This window comes from Trachurus japonicus, chromosome 21, assembly GCF_045865225.1.
Source record: "Trachurus japonicus isolate A0001 chromosome 21, Traja_1.0".
NCBI classification, from domain to species: Eukaryota; Metazoa; Chordata; class Actinopteri; order Carangiformes; family Carangidae; genus Trachurus; species Trachurus japonicus.
In genome coordinates, this window is record NC_140927.1 from 24,874,762 (window position 1) to 24,899,825 (window position 25,064).

The 25,064-nt window shown below is 40.4% G+C and overlaps 2 protein-coding genes across 2 annotated transcripts; both read left to right on the forward strand.

Annotated features, from left to right (window-relative positions):
- Positions 1 to 571: 571 nt before the first annotated feature.
- Positions 572 to 7,210, forward strand: eaf2 (ELL associated factor 2). Its single transcript, XM_085764933.1, has 6 exons — positions 572 to 776; positions 1,228 to 1,322; positions 1,969 to 2,105; positions 2,430 to 2,617; positions 2,741 to 2,986; positions 5,283 to 7,210. Exons 1-6 carry the CDS (start codon positions 674 to 676, stop codon positions 5,324 to 5,326), a joined length of 813 nt encoding a protein of 270 aa, XP_085621059.1. The 5' UTR covers positions 572 to 673; the 3' UTR covers positions 5,327 to 7,210.
- A 649-nt stretch (positions 7,211 to 7,859) lies between these two features.
- cyp27a3 (cytochrome P450 family 27 subfamily A member 3) lies at positions 7,860 to 22,033 on the forward strand. Its single transcript, XM_085765276.1, has 9 exons — positions 7,860 to 8,237; positions 11,404 to 11,594; positions 12,977 to 13,176; positions 16,893 to 17,090; positions 18,136 to 18,299; positions 18,490 to 18,656; positions 19,543 to 19,624; positions 20,315 to 20,518; positions 21,360 to 22,033. The coding sequence occupies exons 1-9, from the start codon at positions 7,953 to 7,955 to the stop codon at positions 21,510 to 21,512; spliced, it is 1,644 nt and encodes a 547-aa protein (XP_085621402.1). The 5' UTR covers positions 7,860 to 7,952; the 3' UTR covers positions 21,513 to 22,033.
- The last annotated feature ends 3,031 nt before the right edge of the window (positions 22,034 to 25,064 follow it).

Here is a 25,064-nt window from a genome sequence, read left to right on the forward strand (position 1 = left end):
ACAAATCACACAAAAACAGACTTTTAGAATAGATAATATAGTGTTTGTGTTGTGTATCAACCCCACCTTTCATGTTATTTTCCACTCTCCTTTCAGAGTATGGGCAAAAATAACTTCTGAAACAAAGAAATTTAAACTTTTGCAAGAGAGGGGGGAAAAAATCATGTCAGTTTTCACAGATAGGTGACACATATTAGGCTAATATATCATATATCTTTGTATATTTTCAAAGAGGCATCTTTAGGACTCTCAGAGCCCCAAATATTAATTTGTCTGGGTGGCCAGCTCCAGGTAGAGTCATGACTGTTCCCTATTTATCCCATAAGTTAATTAAAGCTTTGGGAGCCGTCAGTGTAGCAGCTTTAAAACAATCCCGAGCTTTACAGACAGTTCCTTCTATCTCATGCTTTAGCCTATTATTTTATTTAACTTTTTTATTCGAAAAAGTAACCAGAAACCATGTGACATTTGCCCTGAAGCTGCCCTGTCATTACAAAGCTTTGACTGACAGCCGCTGAACCAATCAAAAAAGAGACCGGTCCGATTGACCAATCATATGCGCCGAGGGGGCGGGACTTCGTGGTGCCAATGAGGTGGTCAGTGCTCTGCCGTAAATGGTTATCGGATAAAAAAGAAGAAGAGCAGAAAGTTTAAAGCTCATGAAAGTCTCAGGATGAATGGGACAGCTTACTCCAACTTTGACAATCAAGAACATGTCCTGAAACTGGGAGAGACCTTCGAGAAACACTCCAAAAGTGCCTTTCACACAGTCCGATGTAAGTGGCATTTTGAATCAGTCTGGCTTTTTTTTTTTTTTTTACTGAAGCTAACAGTAGCATGCTAGTTAGCTGCCCAGCTAAATATCCGAAGGCAGCCGTTTAGCCGCGTGGAAACTCCTTTAATACCGGCCTGTCATTGTCAACCTTTAGTTAAATGACAATTCTCTGTATTCATTGTTGTTTTCGTGAATTATTTACCTCTTAACTATTACAACATATTGATACCTCAGCTGTCAAAAATGGTAGCTAATGCTAGCCTCGTCTCAGTCTGTGCACTTCCGCCATCTAGTGGAGCCGGCAGGTCGTTGCAAATGCACTGACGCACCAACAACAGCTGTTTTGTTTGCGTTGAATTTACAAATATATATATATCAGCAATACTGCGATTAATATTGAATATAAGTTCGGGTATAATATGTTTCATTGTCTTGTGTTGTTTTCTTCACAGATGACTTTAAACCAGCCTCCATCGATACAACATGTGAAGGGGAGCTTGAAGTGGGCAAAGGAGAACAAGTCACCATTACTTTACCCAATTTAGAGGTCGGTGTTTGATGCTTCACAACTTTACTCAACTATTCAGCTCCTCCCTTTTTTTTCTTTATGGATGAGTCCCCGCCTATTCAAATTTGCTGTACATGGCAATATGATCTTTTTTTAAACTTATGCAACCAGAAACCAAGCAGTGATTAGTCAGACTGAAAATCTGAGGAAATGGCATGTTTCATAATTGAATCTGTGTAAAAAAAAAAGAAGATTCTTGCAGCAATATCTTATATTTGAGTATTTGCTAGTTTTCCAGTGTACTCTGATTATTACTGCAACATATTTGAGTTTTGAGTGTTGTTTGGAGCAATTAAATTAGTCTTACTTGCATTGGGATTTTCTCTCTATCACCAATGATACAGTCCTGTTGATCAGTTGATTCCAATATGCTCTTTTTAATATATAGAATATTTGTGTAAATTTGATCATTTATGGTCCAGGTGGGTGTAAATTCACATATTACAGATGTTTTTAAATATAGAAGGAGGAGGCAAAGTTTGGCTCCCAGAAAAGCAGACGCCCTTAAAGCAAAATCCAAATTTAAACCGGTGTGTGTGGTCTTCTTGAGTTTATGGACGAAAAAAAGGACTCGGAAACATGACTGACTGGATTTAGCCTTGTTTGTGTTGCTTCTCTTGTTTAGGGTTCAAGTGCTCCGGTAACAGTCTTCAAGGGATCCAAGAGGCCGTACATGAAAGAGTGCATCCTGATTGTGAACCATGACACGGGAGAGTACAGACTGGAAAAACTCAACAGCAACATCGCTGTGAAGAAAACCAGGTGCATAGAGACACTGCTAACAAATGTTGTTTCTCAAATTCCATGTGCCTGCAATAAATTTTAACATCACTGACCTTGTTGCAGTGCAACAAACCAGATCAAAAGCCAAACACAAACAGTTATTAAGGCTGCCTGACATGTTGTGGGAAAAAAAACTGATGAAGTCTAATGAATGAGAGTTTCTGATGCTGGATTATTCCATGTAATCTTGTCATCCCTCCTCAAAGACATTCATGTTGATAGAAACATGCACCACTTCATATTTGGAGAAATTAGTGAAAGTTTTAATTGAAACATGCTTCATATTTGTGTTTGTGCTTTTAGAGCCGAGGGCAGCAGCAAGATCCATTCTCGTATGGAGCAGCAGACCAGTCGGCTGAGCCAGCAGATGAGGAGCAACAACAACAGCGGCAGCAGCAGCAGTAGCAGCAACAAGACCTCAGCTGGCTCCAAGAGTTCTCCTCCTAAAGAGAAGACGTCCCCGGCATCCCCCATGGATGACATTGAGAGAGGTAACACGGTGTCAGTCTCAGTATCCTCAACTGTACTGACAGTTTATTGGCTTATTTTGCCCTCTGTTTCCATAAATGAGGATGATTATCACACATTTCTTCTTTACGCCGCTGTGTGTGCAGAGCTGATGGCTGAGGCGCAGATCATGGACCAGCTGAGCAGCGGCGACAGCTCCTCAGACTCCAACAGCTCCTCGTCCTCCAGCAGCGACGACAGCTCCAGCAGCAGCGACTCAGAAGATGAGCGGACCTCTGCCCCGCCCCCGCCCTCGGCCCCCGCCCCGGCCAACCACAGCATGCCTATCATCAACACCAGCAGCAGCAGCAGCAGTCGCCACCAGGAGACTGGGGGACTCATGAACACGCTCAGTGAGTAGAGCAGCCCTGTTGGCTCCATAGTTTGTTATTTTCAGAAAAAGTTGATATCAGCTAGTTTTACCTAGGTTAAAGATGAGCCAGGAGTCTGATGGTATCAGCACAACTCTTAACTAAACCACACACTAATGTCCACAGCTAAATATTAAACAGAGGTCGATATGACATGACATTTGAAAGTTGACATTTAAAATGTCACAGTATTTACTCGTCATCATCAAAGCATGTAAAGTTATTTCTGAGAGATTAAAGGCCACAATCAGGGGTCGACAATATAAATGGCTCGGTGACCCGGACGTACTTTTCAAACCGTCAGGGCCACCAGAACGCTCCGGGCCAGTGAAAATAATTTTTTATTTATTTATTTTTGGTTCATTTCGGGCATGTCAATTAGTCATCATCATCACACATCATCTCAATCCAATTAATACAATACACATGACCGAAAGGGAAAGCGGGAGAAGCAAAAGCTTATCTAGTCCCGCCCCCAATACTCACATATTCATTTTTTCTGCATGTTACATTTTTGACATAACATTCTTCCAGTATTTTCAAAATTTTACAATTTGACATAACATTTTTTGTTTTGTTTTGTTTTTTTTTTAACATGAAATTTCTCACTTTTTTCTTTTTTCTTTTTTCAACATTTGACAATGCCTTGGAAAAAAATATAACAAGTAAATAAATAAATCTAATTTCACATTAAATCCCTGTGGTTTGAAATGATAACTGTCAAATCGTCTCTGTAATTAGTGCTAAGAGATCCCGACCCGATCAACGACAGAGACATCTACTTTCTGTGCGCAGCCAGCGCTGTGCCCTGGCACGTCAGCACCACCTGCAAGCAGCTGCAGCTGCTCACTCACTCCCGCTGCTGCTGATAGAAGGTCGTCACAAGAACTGATAAAAACCTTTTTCTTAACCATGAAACTTCCCTCCTCCTCAGCGCGTCGGGTCGAGTCCTGTCGGGACCGACGCGAACGTTACACACGGGCCAGAGCTCGCGCTGGCGTGCCAGCTGTTCGGTGTGCGCCACAGCAGTGGTGCACGTGACGTTTAGACCATAATAACAACAACAAAAAAACGTGTGTAAACGCAAAACTGAGCTGAAAATGAAACAATGAGTCAGTTTTGCACCAATCTGTGGAAACAGCCTAAACGTGAATGAATGAGAACAACAGTTATATCACTGAACTACTTGGAGGATAAAAGTAATGACTACATAACTTCATGTTTGTGTTGAGGCATATTTACCATTTTAACACAGTGGAGGCTAAATACTGTACAAGTCTAATGTGAAACAGTTCTTTATTTATTAAATAAAGTAGCCTGATGAATTTAGAAGCACTTTTTTTGTCCTTCTTAAACCATGGTATCGAATAATTGTCAAGAATTGTGGAAATTTACTAGTATTGGTATCGGTATATAAGAAAGTTCCAGCCTCGATGGCGAGACCGCAGGAATTGGCTGGGATATGTTGTTTTTCGTTAATATGGGGGTCAATACCTATTGTCCTATGCCAGTGGTTAGAATGGTGGGGCTAGTGATCTTCAAAAAATTTCCCTTATTGTCTACCCCTGCCACAATATCTGTTTATTTCCAAACATATTAACACGCATATATAACCACTGGGACTTACAGTAATACTCCTGCCCCAAACCGTGCAGACCGCCAGTCCACCAAACTACGATTAAGACGTAACAACAAAACGGCTACATAAGTGAATAAATGTAAATAATTTAAGAAAAAACTTAAACTTAAATATGTACCCAATAAAATAATAATACAATAAATACATAAGTAAAAAGGGGGGAATAATACACAAAACTAATTGTACCCTGCTCATACTCACAAATATGTAGATAGTGGGCATTCAACACCAAACGGTAAATATTTTCTCCAAATGAACTGCAGAGGGCCACTTATGGGTCATCCCCAGGTGTTTCCACCACATGAGACAAGTCTTTATTTGCAAGAAATTTTCTAAAGGGGACCCAGATGTTATCAAAAATTGATTGCGTACGTGATCTTTTCCAAGGGAAGAGTTGCTGTTGATTCTAAAAGCCATTTACCTATCCTCGGTCTATCCACCTCTTTCCAAACAATTGCAATGACTCTTTTGGCCAACAGTGGGCCTACAGTATATCTAAAAATAATCAATGCTTCTTTCTTATCTTACAGTTAACTGGGTAGATATAAAACACAATTTTATATAATTTATGTTTAGGTAATAAATGAACTTCAGAATTTCCTAAAACAAACATTGTTTATTTCGTCACTTGTTTTGCAGAGAACGACCTCCAGCTGAGTGAATCGGGCAGTGAAAGTGACTGAGCGACAGGAGGACGTCTGCCGACCTGTGGACAGCCGGAGGATTATCAGTGAGGAAGGAAAAGGACCCCGGGCGCAGACCTATCAGTCGGTGTGCGGCTTCCTTTTAACGTGGCACTGTCTTCTCTACATATCCACAATTCTGCTCGCAAATTATAATTGGTTGCTTCTCTAGTGTCGACACACTTCAAATTTTATGTCATATGATTCATGTCTTCACGGTGTGTATGTTTTTGTGCGTTACAGATTGTATGTTAAAGACATGCCTTAGTTCAGATGTGATGCGGTCGGTGGAAGAGAAGCAGTAAACTATGCATAATGTTTCATCATCTCAGTGGATGCAGACGTGTGGTAAAACTGGCCAAAAGCAGATCAGAGGCAGAATGACAGCAACGTCCATGTTGTGTTGACTGATGATTCTGGCCATCAAATTATTTGTCTTAAACCATCACTGGAGTTTCTGTACTTTACCCTTAGCAATATTATGGACTTCTATTGTGCCTAGGTCAGATGTCTAAGTTTTTATTGTTTTTTGTTTTGTTTTTTTTGACTGGCGGAGACATGAAACTGTCATAACAGTGATTGATGTTTTAGGATGAGCCACACTGATATGACAGACCTCTGCTTTTTGTCTTATTGTAAAGTTGGCTGTTGTGCCTTTTTTTGCTTTTGATTACCGAAACCCAGCTGCAGGACAACCTTTTCTTTTCTTTTTTTAATTTAAAGCTGCATTAATTAATTATTATTAGGATTAGCAGCATTCACATGAGTATCATTATGGCCGCTTTGCAGGCAGGAACAGGCTGAAAACATAAACAGGGATTTATTATCACCTTGGGAAAAAAAATTGTAATTGCAAAAATGGAGTTGCTTATTTATACGTCTTAATGCACAGATCAACTTTAGCTTTAATTTGTAGTCATGTTTCTTGCAACCTTAACAATAGATGTACAACATTCACTTCCCTTTGAGTTCTTTGAGTTTTAGTCTCAACTTAGAAATATGTCTTCTTCTCTAGCTGCTAGATGCTCCACTATCCTGACAATGCTGTTTGACACCAGGCAGCCCATGCACATTGAGTCTGAGAGCTTTTTGACACAGAGCAGCTGCCTGCTGCTGTGACTCAACACAGGGATGATGAGAACAGAGTTCATTGCCCAGAAAGCCAAAACAACTGAGGTGAAGTATGGTTGCATGCTCCGTGGAGCTCAATGTCAACACCCTGTGATGATTATCTGTAGCTTCATCAATACAGGAGACTCTTTCTGCTTTGCACCTACCCATTTTATCACTGTGTAAGAATATTAATTAATGCAGCTGTAAGAATTAAGATGTCTATCTGATGTTTCAGTATATAAGTGGTTCTGATTTATTGCGAAGTAGTGCACTAGTGCTCAGTCGACTCAGTTAGGGTCATGCTTTGTAGCTTTAAACCTGCAATACTTGAATCTAATTATTTATATTTCAAAATATACTCGACCAACAGTGAATTGCTTAATATATTTTATATATATTTTAATAGCCAAGCAATTGGAAGTACAGGTTCGTACGGACTATGCTGCGAAACAAGCCAGATGCTTTGATACTGCACCCCAATGTGAGTCTTACAGAACTTCATGTGCCTTCTGTTATTTACCTTTGCCAGTTATAACATATATGTACTCTTGTGTTGTCATGAGCCCCATATCACTGCTGAGCCGTCTCAGCACACAGGAAGCTGCTGTTTACGTTCCAGCATGTCTTTGGCATCCCAGACACAGTGAGAGAGAAAGAGAAAGAGAGAGACGATGTTTATGTTTAGCCTTACAGAGAGCGGCGGCCTCTGAGCATCATTTGTAAACTATTTGAGAATAATTTCTTTGTAGAAGAATAAAGATTTTAATTGTTTTTGAGTTTTTGTGTCTTTTTTTATATCAAAAGAAAGCCTGTGTAGGATTTCAACATCTGGATTGTGATTCAGTACATTTTGTACAGTTTGCAAAAAAAAAAGAAAAAAAGAAAGAAACTAACCAGCAGCAGGCCCTGGTGAGATACCAGGTGCTGCAATGAGATTTTCGGTTTGGTTTCTATACATAAAAGGTCCCGAGGGTCTCCTCAGGGTTACAGCTGGGAATCCTGGGCGCTGGCGTCTTCCTGCCTTTTTTGGGGGGGTTTCTATTAAGTGTTGTATGTATGTATGTTGTAATGCAAATCTATACGACATCTGCACCACATCTGTGACACAAAGGGTCAAGGTCATGCCAGGAAGGTAGGTGGTGACCTTTACCTTTTTCAGTCGGTGCTCCACTGGGTGACTTCACACACAGTAAGTATACCAACCCCCAGCCCCACCCCACCCTTGAAAAACAAAGAATCTGTTATTTAACTCATGTGCATATTATCTTTCTAGGTAAACCCATCCCAGCAGCAGCAGCAGCAGGTCTGTGAATCTCTGAGCACACACACTTTATGACAGTGTCAAGGTCCACAGTTGTCCCGGGGCTCTGCTGCTGCTGCTGCTGCTGCTGCTGCTCTGTCAGTCCAGATAAGGAGCCAGTGTCAACAGGCTGCACATCAGACACAGGCCGGCACCGACTGTCACTGGACCTTCTCACACCGCGGGACACTGACGCTTTATGTGGCTACTACAATGTTGAGGAAATGTCTGATGATGAACGTCGGGCTGCGACTCAACCGACAGCAGCAGACCGGGATCCAGAGAGCGGCGGCGGCGGCGGCGGCGGGGCTGAGCCGTGGGGAGTGGGACACCCGGCACCGCGGCGCGTCCACAACGACCACCACCTCCAGTAACACCGCCGTGATGGGAACCAGCAACAAACTGAAAACTATGGACGAACTGGGCGGACCGAGCTTCATGACAACCTTGTACTGGCTCTTTGTAAAGGGTTATTTCCAAACCACGCAGCAAATGCAAGTAAGTAGAACAACGAGAGACGATGGTGACGATCTGCATGTGCAGACATGAGAGCCTGTTTGTCTGCTGTTTGTTTTTCACTTGCTGCTGCCATGCACGGTGCACAGCACTTATATATGCTTTCCACATTGAATTTAGCATGTAATGCACTTTAAATAGAAACCAAACAAGTTACTGTACTGAATAAACCCACCCCCCAAATGAATTCAATCCTCACGTGAGAGTGGGCTAATCCATGTTTTAGGTGAATGTGCATTGATTTTGCAAGGGAGATTTATTCTTTGACCCAAATAACTACAGTGCACGTGGATTGAATTTGCAGCTTCAGCAGTTTAACTTGGCATTTTCTCAATTTGATTCAGCTCCTTCATTGAAAAAAACTAACAAAAAAAACAAAACTTCACCTCCTGGAGGTTGCATGTCTCTGCCAACCAAGTTATAGTTTCAGGAAACCACAATCTCCTCTTCCTGAGTAACAAACAGCATTGAACAATGACTGGGAGTGTTTTTGCAGCACATAGATTATATGATACTGTATATAAAGTCATTACCGCTTGTTGTTCCTCATATAGCACTATTACAACACCTTGAAGTCACTGTGATCTTGAACTTTCCTCCTTAAACTCCACCCAAGTCATCTTCAAGTGAATGTTTGAGGCAGATCTGGATCAACCTAAGGGTGATCCTGAGATATCACATTCAAGAGGTCAAAAACATGCATTGATCAGATAACTCTAATCAAGTTTATCTTAAAGTTCAAGTGGACCAAACCTAAATTTCCTTCACAATGTGCTGGGTTAGAGCTGGTTCAGACAGTTCAGACCAAAACCTTTGTCACCAACACTGACAAGGACAACAATGACATAAATATAAATCAACATACATTATTTTACATTCTAGCAAAACAAACTCCGGACTCTACCATAGTACAGGGGAGTCAATCCCCCACCTTAGCTTTAAACCAACACAAACAACAAATACACACAAACTCAATGTTGACATTATAGGGCAACAATTATTGATTTACCAAAAAGTTGTTGTGCATATTAGAACAGAAAATACAAATCTAAAATCTGCCATAAGTTCAGATAATTCCCCCCACTGTTCTACCAATTGGTCTCTCCCAGAACATTTAAATAGGAAGTTGAACACCTGTGGTTTCCTCTTGAAATGATGGTTACATTTTGCCTGAAATATACAACTCAGTGGTTTCAGGCACTTAAAAACAGTCTTTTCATACAGTTCAGGAAGATAAGTTTATCTATCTATCTATCTATCTATCTATCTATCTATCTATCTATCTATCTATCTATCTATCTATCTATCTATCTATCTATCTATCTATCTATCTATCTATCTATCTATCTATCTATCTATCTAATCATATATCATATCTCTAAAAGGTTTAAGAAATAAACAGAGATTGCAGGTTTCATGTATACCACTGGTGCTTTCATCCTCCAAATGCACTGTGTTACAAAGTAGAACATTTTGAGAATGCCATTGGTATGATCTCTGTCAACACTGTAATTGAACCTGTGACATTCAGGAGTTACACGTTGTACAGAGCTAAACAGACACATGGTCTCCTCGCTCTCTCACTGACATGAAGGAGCTGTTAACCTGACTGTGCATTTGTGTGAGTGAGTGTGGAGAGTCCCAGGAGTCTCTGATCAACACATTGTTCAAATCCAACTGTTTGATCAAGACGTGAAAAGTATTTCACAAAGGATTAGTAAGTGCTATCACGGAGTGTGATGTCAAATCATCATCATCATTGGCGATCACTTGAAACAAGTATGATTGTCCTCCTGTTGGTGGGTCTGGTCCTCTGTGGGTCTTCAGGTGGCTGTAGTGGCCGATCCTTGATCCACACTCTCTATTGCAATGGTGGCATATGTGAATGGTTGTCATGGTCATTGTAGTTTGGGTTTGTGGAGCAGTTTTGGAGGTCCTTCTCTAACAGTGCTGTATCCTCATGGACCATCCTGCTCCACTAATCTGTCTTGAGGACTGCCTCCTCCCAGGTGTTCAGGCTGAAGTGGCAAATAATAGAGTGATGGAGGTGAGGTGAAAACATTCAGCTGGAGAGTGCTGCGGGTTATTGTCATTGACTTTTGATCTGGAGGTGTAATTACACAGTAATTACGTGAATAACCTAAAACATGTTGAATAAACAGATAATAATACTGGATTGTCCCAATTCTTGGTTCTGGTCTTAGTCCTGGCCCTGGTCCCATTTCTGGTGGTCCTGGTCCTGGTTACGGTTACCGTAAGGGGGATAAGTGCTGTCCCATCTGGAGCCGTTACAGACTCACAGACTCTCACTTACAGCCGACATCATTTAAGTCAGTGCGGGTTCAGATTCTGAGTCTTTAAGGGACAGAATGGACTCAGGTCCTAAAGTGCCCCAGCCTGGTCCGTCACTTTATTGTGTCCCCAGGTCAGGAACACTTCCAGTTGTGTTGGGAGTTTTTGCAGCTCATACAGTATGTTGTCGGACTGATGAAGCTGTTTTCATGTTTGTCCTGGTCCCGATTCCGTTTCCCTACGTGGTTCCAGTTCTGGTCCTGGTCCCAGTAAAAAGTGTGTAGAGTTAAAACATAAAATAAATGGTAATGGACACCTACAGTATATAGATATCTGGGACCCATTTCTAAGACAACTCAATGATTTGTAATCCTTGACTAAAAATTAAAATCTTGTTAAAGTTTAGTAAAAATTGCTTCTGAGTACATTTTGTTCGACTGACGGCTGGGGACGGAGTTTGGGGTGGGAGAGAAATAAGGTTCCTTCTTGTTCCTTTACTAGTGCAGTCTTTTTTTCTTTTTCTTTTTTTAACAGTTCAGAGATGTGAGATGTTTGTGCTCTTGTGTATAAAAATCTGACATGTATCGGTCAACTCAAGGAATTAATAAAAAAGTAGTACAAAAAAAGAGGTTTGAACAAAGACGCTGCACAAATGGCTTCCATCACTGCACAAATGAGACACATTCATTGAACTGTTAGTCACTCATATCCAATTACTTTGGCGCTTGCTGCCCAAAATGAAAAGTTTGTGCATTTTTTAACCATTTATCTGGACATTTATCTATTAGTTTTTTTTCTTCCACCTCTTTAATCATCATCTAACTCAATTCTCAATTCAACTCTTATTTGGTCAAAGATCGAGCACAGCAAGATCTACGGTCCTCTGTGGAAGTCGACCTACGGTCCTCTGGTGGTGGTGAACGTGGCCAGCGCCGAGCTGATAGAGCAGGTTTTGAGGCAGGAGGGGCGACACCCGGTCCGGACCGACATGCCCCACTGGAGGGGCTACAGGGAGCTGAGGAGCCAGGCCCACGGCCCGCTGACAGAGTGAGTCAAACCTCCTATAACTTCTATGACAGAGGGATTAAAAAGCCTAGAAAGACACTTGTTTTCTGACAGACAGTCAAGCTTCCCGATTTATCTGCAAATCCACAAAAGCAGCTAAAATGATGAGGCTGCATTTTTGTTTTTTAATATGTAACATGGAGCCAAGTAGTCAAACAAGGAGAAATATTTGTTTTTCTGGACTTCAAAGCAGCTCTAATCAATGTTTGATAACAATAGTATCACATGACTACTTTAAATGTGAATGAGCTTTCTAGAAATGATGATTCACCAAAGATTCATGACCCGAATCTGCACTTCTGCATTGGTGTCTCTCAGCTCATTGATGTTTTTCTGGCTCCAAGCCTTACTAATCTGGTTCATGCACTATTTTCATGGCGTCATTCACGTGCAGTAGACATTTAAAAAAGCTCTAATGACAAATTGCACACCACCTACTCAGCACCAAACAACACAGAGTTAGCAGCAGCAGCAGTAGCAGCAGCAGCAGCAGCAGCAGCAGCAGCAGCAGCAGCAGCAGCAGCAGCAGCAGCAGCAGCAGCAGCAGCAGCAGCAGCAGTATTTTATATTTAACAGGATTTGGTGTGAATTAAGTGAATACTGTGTTTACATTCATCAACATGGACTCAAACACAGCTCTGATTGTAATCTGATGTCTGCATAAACCAGTATCCATCCACCTTATCAACTTCACTGCAAAAGATATGAGCTGAAAGAAGCTAATATGTTTGTTTCTCTTCCAAAAGTGGACACAGACATTTCATCAGGACATTTTTTTTTTGTGGATTTGGTGAAAAATACAACCAAACACACACACTTGAAAACACATTTAAAGTGAATGTCTTTACATCTGCTCAGTAATTAATCATTAGTAACTATTTTTAATAAGACTTTTTTCTTAGACAAGCAAGACATTATTGTGGGTTGACTGAAGAACACAGAAGAACACAATGTCTTGTCTGTCTAAGAAAAAAGTCTTATCAAAAAGAGTTTTGATTAATTACCGAGCAAATGTAGAGACATGTACATACAGGGACGTTTTGTTCTTCTTCAGTGAGACCCATTCAGGCACAAAGGGCTCAGTTTGCTTTCTTGACTAATGGCAGCTTTTCCTGACTGGTATTCAGTCGGTCGTGTCGAACTTGTTGTGGCAGACACTGCGGAGCTGCCGAAGTATGTGACAGGTCTGTACTGTGAGTCTCTGACAGTGTGAATGTGACTCACTGAAAAAAAACGTCCGCAGAAAACTGACATAACTTCAGCGAAATGGTCTGATGGTGGTCTGTCTCTCTAATCTTACCTTAGAGCTATTAATTAACTGTATCTTTATCATTAATCATCTTTTTATTTTTTGTCTTTCTTAGGATGGGGGCCAAGTGGCAGCGCATCCGTAGCATCCTCAACCCACGGATGTTGAAGCCCAAACACGTCTCCTCCTACTCCAACACCATCAACGAGGTGGTGACGGACTTCATCCACAGAGTGGCCTGGCTCAGGAAAACCAACGGCAACGGTGTGATGGTCAACGACCTGACCGGGGAGCTCTACAAGTTCGCTTTTGAAGGTTGGCAGAGAACAAATAAAGTCTTTCCTTTTTCTTTTTTTTAATTTAATCATTCCATAATCATAATTTCCTTCACAAACTTAACTAGACAGAAGATGCATTTCATTTCATTTGAAGAAGTCATATGAATGAAACAAAGTGCACACAGTTATAAACTGAATCTGAAGTTCTCTGCAAAGACACGTTAATCATTTCTATTTCAATTCCAAAAACACAGATAACAACAAGACTAAAAACATTTCACATGAATAACTAGTGCAGTTTCCAATAAACAAGTTATAGTTAGGGTTATTTTACCCTTTCTTAAAAAAAAGTGCAGCCCATTCTGTTTATTATTGATTCTTCTTACAACCTTGAATTTTGACTTTAAACTTTAGCTGTTGTTGTGTAGCACCATGGGAACTATCAGCCCTGCCGCACTTGTCCTTGACCCTTGACTCCTGCAGACCTGAGCTCGCTCTCTGCTTAGAGGTGGGTGGCGATCTCACAGCTCTCCTTTATTTTATTAAAAGACATACATGTAGATGACATAGATATAGACATTACAACCCTAAAAACAGAAAAGAGTGGACAGTATATGCGATTTAAAGTGTGTGTGCATATGAAAGAGCGTTCTAATAAAGGTTGATAGTATAATAATGGTGATAATGATATTATTGATGATGTGCATAATGATAATGATACAGTATATACATGCTACTGTACAGCTGTAAGTGTGTCAGAAATGAGCTGTGACTGCAGCAGAGGATTAGTCACCTGTCATTCAGGGCGTTGACTTTGACACAATTGCTGAGTGTTTTGGCCTTGACAGTTGATTAGATAAACACTGAGTTTGATCCTAGTACCTGCTGCCGGGAGGTCCAGTTGTGTGACCTTACACACATATTGAAATTTGGAGTTCACTTGACATTTAGACATATTTCCTATGCAGATCTGACACCCCTCATTCGTATGGGATTAATATTACAAGAGCGTGTGGGTACTCATTTTCATTTTAAAGGGATAGTTCAACATTTTGGTAAATTGGCCCATTGCCATTGCCTATAGTCTTAGGAGTAGGTTTGTTTTGTTCCGACCTTTAATTGTCAGTGCAAGCTATTTTTAGAATGGCGGAGCAGAGCGGCGAGCTGCTCAGAGCTACGATACGGAGGCTCATGGGATTTCTTGGTTTCCCTCATCAAACTCATCAAATACACAATCCAACAACTCCAAAACGCTCTGGTGGACAAGTTGTGACCTGCACATTCACCACGTTACAAGACAGAGAGATGTTTTCGAGGCAAATGCAGAGACTGCTTGCCCAATGGGAACATGCATCAGCGGTTTTGCATGAATTTGCCTCTAAAACAACTCTGTCTCGTAACGTTGTGTTATTATCTCATAACGTGGTGAATGTGGAGGTCACAACTTGTCCACCAGAGCGTTGTGGAGTTGTTGGATTGTGTATTTGATGAGTTTGATGCGGGAAACCAAGAAATCCCATTAGCCTCCGTAGCGTAGCTCTGAGCAGCTTGCGGAAATGCTTGCACCGACAACTAAAGGTAATGTACCTACTCCTAAAACTATAGGGATTATGGCAATGGGCGTATTTGCCAAAATGTTGAACTGTCCCTTTAAGGTGTAATCCTAGTTAAAACATGCAAACAGCGAAAAAGCCTCCTCCCTATTTGATCTGCACACAAATGGCTCCATAAGATATGATAAAAGGACTCGTCCTCTTACCAGAGTCCTTGAGCGACAGTGTGAGTGCACACACACTTCACAGACTGTTACTACTTCTTTGCAGCGAGTTTGTTCAGAGGTGGTGTCAACTCACAAAATGACACATCTATAGATGGTATTTGGTTACCCCTGCTCTGAATACCCTGGTGTATTTTTGGTCGAGGGCTTGTCTGGGCTGCTGACTCTCAGGGAATACCCTCTGTTGCCTGGGCATGATCGTGCTCCACGAAGTTCCCCTACTGTAACATGTCAGAGATGAGCTATAATGCAGACTGTGACCTGGACCTCAGGCCTCACCTTGGCTCAGGTGGAGGCCGTCGACCAGGAGCCGCTCCCTGCAGCTAAAGTTTCAAAATCTGGTTAAAACAACAGCAATGACATGTACAGTTTGTGTTCACACACTTTTGGCCTAGTCTGTATGTTAAAGAGACACAGAGCAGAGGAGTTTGCTTTTGGTTATAAAAGAGTCTCATATTAATGTGGATGAATCTACATTACCCACACTTGTTAATGGGTCCATTTTCCATAAATATATAGTTTTGTCTTTATAGTTATTTTGATATTATTTAGGGCCGGGACTCGATTAAAAAAATTAATCGAATTAATTAGAGGCTTTGTAATTAATGAATCGCAATTAATCGCATTTTAATCGCATATAAATATTTGACCTGAGAACAGTGAGAAGCATTTTTTTTTCACATGGATTTTAGTATACCATTGAATGACTGAATACATAAGCTTAAGCATTCAAGGTGGTACTTAACCAAGACCAACAGACTAGGGATGCAAATTATCGATTAATTCATTAATCGATATTTGATACATACAGATTAAATGGTCTTTCCTTCCAATACACTATGATGATTACTGTAGTATTTAACTCGGCTACTTAAATCACAGTAGCATAAACTGATTTGTTGAACTCAGCCTGATGTAAACATTAATAAAACTCAGTAACCAATCACACAGCAGCTCCATGTTGTCCCTGTGTGATGTTCAGGGACAGGTCAGGACAGTCTGAAGACAGACAGCTCTGAGGGTGAAGTCCTATCATAATGAGATGAGCTGCACCTGTGACAGTGACAGGTCATAGATATAGCGCTGCAGCTGAGCAATTAGCGCTATATAGCGCATTTAGCGTGCGCCCGTGTCTGTGTGTCTATGTGCAGGCAGAGATCAGAGATGGTGTTTTAAATAACCATGCTAGCGTTTCACCAGCTCTCATCTCTGCCAGTCAGCCTCTCAAACTGCCGCCTCTCTCGCGTGCGGGCGCACCGCACGTAGACACACGTGAGAAAAAAAATTGAAAAAAAAAAAAGTTTTTTATAAGTGCGATTAAAATGCGTAAATTTTTTAACGCGTTAATTTTTGTGTAATTAATTAATCGTAATTAATGCGTTAAAGTCCCGGCCCTAATATTATTATTTAGTGGTCGACTCGCCCAGCATTTCCTAGTTTCGGTTTCCTGGACACTGCCCGGCGGGTCATGGGAATAACGCCGCCGGATCACTAGTAGGCATCGTTTATGGTCAGAACTACGACGGTATCTATACCTCCGACTTTCGTTCTTGATTAATAAAAACATTCTTGGCAAATGCTGTCACTTACGTCCGTCTTGCGCCGGTCTAAGAATTTAACCGTGTGCACGGAGGCTCATGGGAAATGTGGTGTGAAAACACTTTGCTTTCCAAAACTCCTCGTAGTCCCTTTTCAGATCCCCTCCTCTGTCATTGGATGGTTACACACAGTGGTGTTTATTCATTTATTTGTTACATGAATCCCCATTAGCTGATGTCTAATCAACCTCGGGGTCCATAATCATAATAATTGTTACACAGCAAAGATTGAAATAGAAAGAATACAAATAACAACAACAGACAAGAAGACAACAACAATAAAAATAAAATCATTCGATTAACACTGATCTCTGCAAGTGTGTTTGCAGTTTTCTCTTAAACCATTGTGTTTCCATTGTATCCTATATTTAAATGCAGGTATCTGCTCTGTGCTGTTTGAGGCACGTATGGGCTGCATGAATGAAAACGTGCCTGAGGAAACCCAGAAGTTCATCGTGTCTGTGGGGGAGATGTTTCGTCTCTCCCAGTTCATTATCCTCTTCCCCCAGTCCACGTGGCCCTACTTACCGCTCTGGAAAAAGTTTGTGGCGACCTGGGATCATCTCTTCAAAGTCGGTGAGCAACATTCACTTCAACCACAAGATCAGCCTGTTTGGAGACAGCTGCTATTTAATGTTTACCAAGTGATGTTTAAAATGATAAGTGGATGATTCATTTTCCTGTTCAGTATTAACTCATTTAATATGGATTCTTTCTTCACAAGTTCACAGTCTGTACTTTTTTGTATTTGCACATCTTCATCTTTCCATCCAGTTCAAATCTTCTCATGGATTATCACCCACATAATAGTAAAAGTTGTTTCTCCACATGCCATCTCTAGTGCAACAGGGTTTGTTCATGCAGAGTGACTTTACACGCATGGTTAATAGACATATTTTGGAGCAAAAACCTACTAACGCAGTTCTAAGTAAACAAGATTAAGAGTCTGACAGTGCAGACTTTTCAGCACTTGACATTTCACACAGATCTATGGACGCAGTGGTGCTTTTTTTTATTATATGGCTGTTGAATAATTTTAGATAAATAAAATTACTAATCAGGTGATCAAAGTGCATGATCACACATAGAGGCCATTCAAAGTGCATAAAAAAATAAAATGAGCATAAAGATACAAGAAAAAGCATGATAAACTGGTATAAGAACACAGATAATACCTCATCCATACCCTCACCCCATACACCTTGTGTTATGTAATAAACATCACATATCATTTGTTTGAAACAACTTTAAACTTTATTGTTTTCAGAAGTTGTTGAAGTGTTATTTTTGGCCCAGCTGAGATGCTTCATCCCTCAGTTCACTCTGCCTGGTTGTGTTGGTGTAATGAGTCACTCAGAGCTTTCTCTGTCTGTCCACGTCCGTGCTCGTTGTCCCAAAAGGTTACTAGGATTCATTCCTCCTGGGCCTGTTGCATTATCAAATAAATTCAAGGACATTAAACTCTAGTAACTCCCTCGGAGGACAAAGTCCAACCCTCGTCTGCCGTTCTGTTCTGTCCTGTACGTCAGCGTCTGTCTGAACCCGGTCCCTCACGGTGTGTTCGTTTACCGCCATCTAGTGGGGAAAAGGTGTAAATTTTACTTTCTCTTGTGACTTGTAGCTGAAGAGTTGGTGCAGAAAAAGATGGAGGAGATCCAGGAGAAGGTTCACCTGGACGAGAACGTGGAGGGAGCGTACCTGACGCACCTGCTGCTCAGCGACCAGATGACGGTCACTGAGATTCTGGGCAGCATGACCGAACTCCTGCTGGCAGGAGTCGACACAGTGAGTGCACAGTGTGTGTGTGTGAAGGAGGACGTAAGGATGGTTATGTCAGGTTATTGGCTACAAGAAGAACATCTATTTCTGTCAGTTTTGAATTCATTGTAATTGTATTAAAATATGCACTCAATTATAAGCATTAAAATGTAGAAATATAACCCGATGACAGAGTGTGTGTTTGTCTCCGTCTTAGACCTCCAACACCATCTCCTGGTGTCTGTACCACTTGGCCAAAGAGCCGGAGATCCAGGAGCAGCTGTACCAGGAAGTGATCGGAGTTTGCCCCGGAGACAAGATGCCGACCAGTGATGACATCACTCAGATGCCGTACCTCAAGGCCATCATCAGAGAGACGCTACGGTCCGAGAGATTATCCCTTTCTTATCAATTATACGTCTTATCAATAAGTCATTCAGTGGTTTGTTTGTTTTTGATTAAAGGACGTTTGCTCAGGCTGAAAGGACAGAATATTAAAAACCTATCTGCCTTTATGAAGGTGGGATGAGGTTAATTGAAAACTCAAGGAACCATTGAAAATTTCTTGGGGTTTTATTTGTTTTGTTAGAAAGCAAACATGTTTAACGGTTGGATTTGGCGACTCTCTCCAACCTTCTTCTTGATGGCGTAGGAGTTAGATGAACCCTGAAACAGGAAATTCAAAGATCAATATGCATCATCACAATAAAAAAGGACACAACTTCAGACTGGAGGTAATTTCATTAGAGGTATTAATAAAAAAAAACTTTGATCAATGACAAGTTCACAGAAGAAAAAAAAAAAAAAAAAAAAGAATATTAAAAACCAGTGCTGCAACTAATATCAAACTTTTATTGCTGATAAAGGAGTAGGTTGTTTTTCTTGTTTGTCTTTAAAATGTTATTTACTGTAAAAGAAAAATATCTGTTATGATTTGCCATAGCTCAGGGTGATGTATTTATTTGTACCGGCACTTTTAAATTATGTTTAATCTTTGGTGGTTTGTAATCTGGACACTCTTCAGGGTAAAGATTATATTGCATCAATCCATTAAAAAAAAGAAAAGGAAAAAGTAAATTTATTAAAACTCATAAGGGAACCTCTAAATCATTTTCTTTCAAAAGTTAAAGTTTGTGCATACTGGGACTCAGCTTTTTTCTCGGCTGGGATCTAAAACCTAGATACATAAACAATACTCAAGGTGGTAGAGTTGCAGTAACTAAGTAACTAAGGGAAGTAACTGACTCTGTCTCTGCTCTGTGGTCACCAGGCTTTATCCAGTGGTCCCAGGAAACGCCCGCCTCACAGTGGAGAACGAGATCGTGGTGGGAGATCACATCTTCCCTAAAAGGGTGAGACTCAAAGCTCCCATGTGGCAATTACTGTAAAATAACATCCTGAGGTGTTGTGTTGTGTTGTGTTGACTTGAACATCTCAGAAAACCAAAACAGTATTAAATGTACCAAAATTATTTTTGCTTCTTCTTTGTGAAATGGAAATTGAACTTGGAGTTGCAGCTGTGTTGCAGGCGGCTCTGCAGGACGTGTTTGAACTGTGAAAAACATTGTACTTTAAATGCAAAAACAATCTGTGGCTCAGCTGGTGGAAGGTTTATGTTTATGTCCCTAACAGCTCCAGGGATCAGAGCAGCATCGTGCAGGACGACCAGTGTGTGTGCTTTTATAATAATGTTTTATAAATACGGTTCAGTTATCAGACTATAATAAAGACTGGGCTGCAGAAGAGTTGCTCCCTCTAGTGGCCCTGACCTGTTACTGCTATGAACACATTAACCAGTGTTTGATACTGAACTTTAATACTTACGAAGCATCTGTATTTATGTCTCTGTTCTATTTTTTTCCTCCTCTTTTCATTAATTTTTTTTATGCAAATAAACCTCGTCTGTTCACGTCTTTCATGTTCATGAGATCAGCTGTGTATCATGAAGTTCACTGATTTCTATTTCCTGGTGTACTTTATGTAAATGTCGTCTCCTACTGATGATGAAGCTTGAGGAGTTTAACAGGGATCTTGTCTCACAGACGCTGTTCCACCTGTGCCACTACGCCGTGTCCTACGATGAGAGGATCTTCGCCAACCCTCACACCTTCCTGCCGCAGCGGTGGCTCCGAGGCGCCGAGGAGAAGTCCAGGCACCCGTTCGGCTCGGTGCCGTTCGGTTTTGGGATCCGGGCGTGTCTGGGCCGACGTGTGGCTGAGCTGGAGATGTATCTTCTCCTGTCCAGGGTGAGAACATGAAGCACTGAAATGTCTGTTGGATGTGTGGATGAGACAATAAATACATAATAAATTACAAACAGAATTGTAATACAATATATACTAATATAAAACTTTGAAATACCTTAGTTCATGGAGATATTTTCTACTGTAACAACCATCAATCTACTTCAACAGGTCCGAAATTTATAGTTTAATTTTTACTGTTTAATTTTAACTTTCTAGAGGAAAGACAGGGATGTGGCACACTCATATCCTCAGATACAAAAATATTTATTCAAGCTGTGTTAAAAAACAACGTTTTAACCAAAATAAGACGAAGACCTTATTTTGTTCGAAACGTTGGTTTTTAACACAGCTTGAATAAATATTTTAGCATCTGAGGCTATGAGTGTGCCACATCCCTGTCTTTCCTCTGTTCATTTTCCGTTTGTGAGCACCTCATCAATACAGATGTGCGCTCTCCTCCTCTTCAAAGACTCAAATTTTAACTTTCTAACATTTTTTAAATTTTCTTTTGTTTCTTTGACACTATTTCTTTTTACTCCAGCAGCATCCAAACTAACAGGGTTCACCCTCAAGATGTGAACAAGTTAAACACCAACCTCCCAGGAAACGAGTTATTGTATAGCTGCATGCAGAAACAGCACTAGCCTGTAGTAACAGACGCACATGCACAAATCACCTGTGGACCGACTTTGGACTGATTTCTGTCAGTCGGCTGTGGGACAGCCTGGTGGTGATCATTAACTGGATTGTCGGCACTGCTGTGGCTCACAATGTAAATAAATACCCTGCCATACTGTAAATATAACTTCTCTCTTTTTATTGTTGTTTGTTTTTTGTGAAGGTGATCAAGCACTACGAGGTGAGGCCGGATCCTGCGGGCGCCGACGTGAAGCCGATCACCAGGACGCTGCTCTGCCCGGCCACAGAGATCAACCTGCAGTTTGTGGACAGAGCGGCGGAGCGGACGGCAGCAGCAGGAGGAGTTTCTGTGTGAGCTGTTTTAGTATTCACACCGTGTCGTTTCCTGTCACCAGCCACTGCACTTGTTTACCCAGTGTTCACATCATGAGAACAGGCTGGGAGAGGAATGCACCTCAACTGTGATTGAGGCAGTCGTAGGTTTTAATCTACGAAAGACAAAGCAGTGTGCATAGAATTATGAATCCTTTAACCAAAAAAAAAGGAAAACACTACTATAAGGAGTTTTTCTCCAGGGATTTGTTTAATCCCACATCTGTAAATGCCACAGCTTTGTTTTTATCCAATTCCTCCTCAGCTGTTGCCTCGTAGCAGGAAGTTTCCTGTGTCCAAACCTGAACTGAGCCTCAATCTCGCATACCAGTGTTTCCTTTAGTTTCCCCTAAATGAGACATAATATATACACTTTATACAGCTTTGATAGATAGATAGATAGATAGATAGATAGATAGATAGATAGATAGATAGATAGATAGATAGATAGATAGATAGATAGATAGATAGATAGATAGATAGATAGATAGATAGATTTACATTTTTAAAAAAGAATACCGAATGTTTTATCCCTTAAGATGATAAAACTCTACATCACCAACTCAAGAACTTTTATTTACCTTTTAATCAATAAGAAAAACTATATTTTTTGTACATATTAGAAATATCCAATCTCCCAGTGTGTAGGAAACTATAATAAAATAAATCAAAGCATTCACAGTGAGTTGGGGACCACACATACATGGTTTTTATTCTGTATTTGTAGTTAAATTTATCTTGTACATACAGAGATGTATTTTTAGATTTAACCATGTTTATAGTTTTGATTTGTTTTATAATTAAAATTCCTTATTTGTTATTTGCACAGGCCGATATATTATGAAGTATAGCTTTTTAAAGAGGTTATAGACTCTTGTCTGATCATGTCAGTAACATCCGTCACCACCACATGTGTCTCCTGGAGGCAGAAACCTGTGGCTTCATCCAAATGATGAAAGTTTTCTCAGAGGAAGACTGAAAAAAATCTTAAACCAGTCAGTATACAGACTCATAAACACCTCATTTGTTAGTTAGTGTGCTGCTCATTGTTGACTGTACACTGTTGTCTCTATTGTCCTACAAGACAATAGTGACGATGGTGATGACACAGATCCAGACAGAGTAAAGTGTTGAAATAAAGAAACAAGTCATTATTCTTTTGAAAAACTATTTACTATTTGTAGGTGTTTTCTGTCATTACATTTAATTGGCAGAACCAGTGATGTTACAGGTTTCACTTCCTGTTTTATAAAGTATATGAGTGTTCTTACAGTTTTCTGTGATGCAGTATATTAAAACCACTTTTAACAGGTTAAAAGAAAGGAGAGTTTTTATAAATATCATAGCAATCAAACACAGTGTTGTTGTGAAGCCAGTAATCAAATGACTTTTTCATCTTCTCTGTCAAAAATACAAACTTTTGACTCTACAATCACCTCGGTAAACACACAATAATACAGAAACAAAAGTGTTTTTATTGTCATGTTTCAAAACGTGTTCTCTCACAATACAAGTATCAGTATATTGACTTTTGTTTTCTTTGTGTCACGAATGTAATAATGACAACAAGGTCCTGTCAGAAAACACTATAAACACTAAACTACAAACAAAAATGATTTTTGTCTTTATTAATTTAATAAAAATAAATTGTTAAAACCTTGTAAAAATGTGTATTTAAAAGCATCTCTGCTGATAAATGGAGACAGTGGTGGTGAAATGCTGAACTCTTGTGGACTGGGACAGAACTGCAGCTTTTTTTTCAATGTGCTAATTTAAGCCTTATTCATCTGCTTTATTTCTATAAATGGAGCATCACCTCAGTGTAAATGTGTCAGATTTCCTGGTCAGATATGACGGTCACCCTGAGATTGCCTGGTGTATGTGTGTGTGTGTGTGTGTGTGGTGCTGGATTCAATGTCTGGCTCACACACACAAAGTACAGATGATTTATTCCACGGCTTGTTGCAGGATTATGGCCTGAGAGATTTATTTCATTCCAGGTTGCAGAATTAGATAAGGCTCCATTTTCCAGGAATCTTTATGAGCCATAATGTGAGTTTCATCTCCATTTGTACGATCCATATTTCTGTTGCTGCGCTTAGAAATCATCATCAACTGCTCATTTTCTCTACCTCATCCCCTGTAATTGGGATGGATGTAATAAAGAGAAGCAGTAACTCACTGCGGCTTTTACCTGAATTCACCTCATCCGCGTCTGTTTTCTCCACCCAAACACTGCCAACACCTTCACCGTCCCTCTGGTGATGGTTCAGAGGTTTTAGTGTCTTCATAATCTCAGTGTTAACTTTATCAGCCGTGTGTTTAAATTGGGGGATTTTGCGTCACGCAATATGAATTTGAACTTGCACATTAATCTTGGTTTTCTGAGTCAAGTCCAAGAAACATGTCTGAGTCATGGTAAGGGGAAACAAACAAAAACACGTATCATGTTCTTTGGAGAAGTGAGTAACAGGATCTCCACCACCAGAGTCGACTCCTCCTTTCAAACCACATTTCCCAGTTTCCACCAGCAGATAAAGTTTTCTAAGTTACCGTCACATGACCTGAGAGGGGGACATTCAGTCACAAGGACGGATTTTGCCCCCTGTATCTGACAGGAACTTAACCACATGAATTAGATGTTTTAGCTCATAAAGGATGATTCGGGCATCTTTTTAGACAGTATATATTTTAGTGCAGCTCTGTTAATTTAGGAACTGCTTTCACTGGTAACTTTGCTGATTAAGATTTTATGGGCAAAAAGCAAAACAATATGACAGCAATGATGTTTCAGGTTAGTATCACAGATCCTCTCTGGACTATTTTAAACCAGAAGTGATGAGTTGGCAGTTTGCAGGATCGTTGTGCAGAAAAGAAAAAACCTTGTGAGCAGCAAGTTGAAAATAGAAGTGGATGGGAAAGCTAAATGAATAAATAACAGTGTTTCTTATGCGTGGATGAGTTGACTCTAGGCGACCACTGACCCTGGTCGTTGGTGCTGTCAGCTGACTGCTGAGCCATGACCTTAGACCTCCTTCTTATTGGTTGCTGGGCTGCAGACAGTGAGTTGCTTTACGTTGGTGCTTTAACACACAGCTGAGAGTGACGGTTAATGTTATTTTCAGTCTTTTGTTCATGCAGCGTTTCCTGCAGGTGTTGCATTTAAACTCAAGTACACACACCAGGGACATCCCATAGATGTTGCCATGACATCTGAGAAATCTCCACCTTCTGATAAAGGTGAAACCTCTTGAAATTTCAATTGATTTCTATTGTATTCTGTTCTATCCAATTATGTAATGTTTTAATTAAATAACATTGTTTCAGATGATGAAGGTTTGAAGGAAAGACAGAATTAAAACACATTTTTTAGAGCTGCAAAGTCACACGTATAGTTGACTTGATATAGGACGACTTCTACTTTAAGTATTTATATCTCCTCTCACTTTATTCTCCCACTCCAATCCACTCTTTACTCAGCTACTATTATCTAATACTGTAGTAACGTAAACTCTGCTAATATTTACGACCTGTA

What these genes read in the sequence shown, in the direction of transcription:
- eaf2 (XM_085764933.1), top strand. Translation starts at nt 674, where the DNA reads ATGAATGGGACAGCTTACTCCAACTTTGACAATCAAGAACATGTCCTG. An exon ending in TGCCTTTCACACAGTCCGAT is followed by an intron (nt 777 to 1,227) that starts GTAAGTGGCATT and finishes TTTTCTTCACAG; the next exon opens with ATGACTTTAAACCAGCCTCC. An exon ending in TTACTTTACCCAATTTAGAG is followed by an intron (nt 1,323 to 1,968) that starts GTCGGTGTTTGA and finishes TCTCTTGTTTAG; the next exon opens with GGTTCAAGTGCTCCGGTAAC.
- cyp27a3 (XM_085765276.1), top strand. Translation starts at nt 7,953, where the DNA reads ATGTTGAGGAAATGTCTGATGATGAACGTCGGGCTGCGACTCAACCGA. An exon ending in TGCTGGCAGGAGTCGACACA is followed by an intron (nt 18,300 to 18,489) that starts GTGAGTGCACAG and finishes TCTCCGTCTTAG; the next exon opens with ACCTCCAACACCATCTCCTG. An exon ending in ATCACATCTTCCCTAAAAGG is followed by an intron (nt 19,625 to 20,314) that starts GTGAGACTCAAA and finishes CTTGTCTCACAG; the next exon opens with ACGCTGTTCCACCTGTGCCA.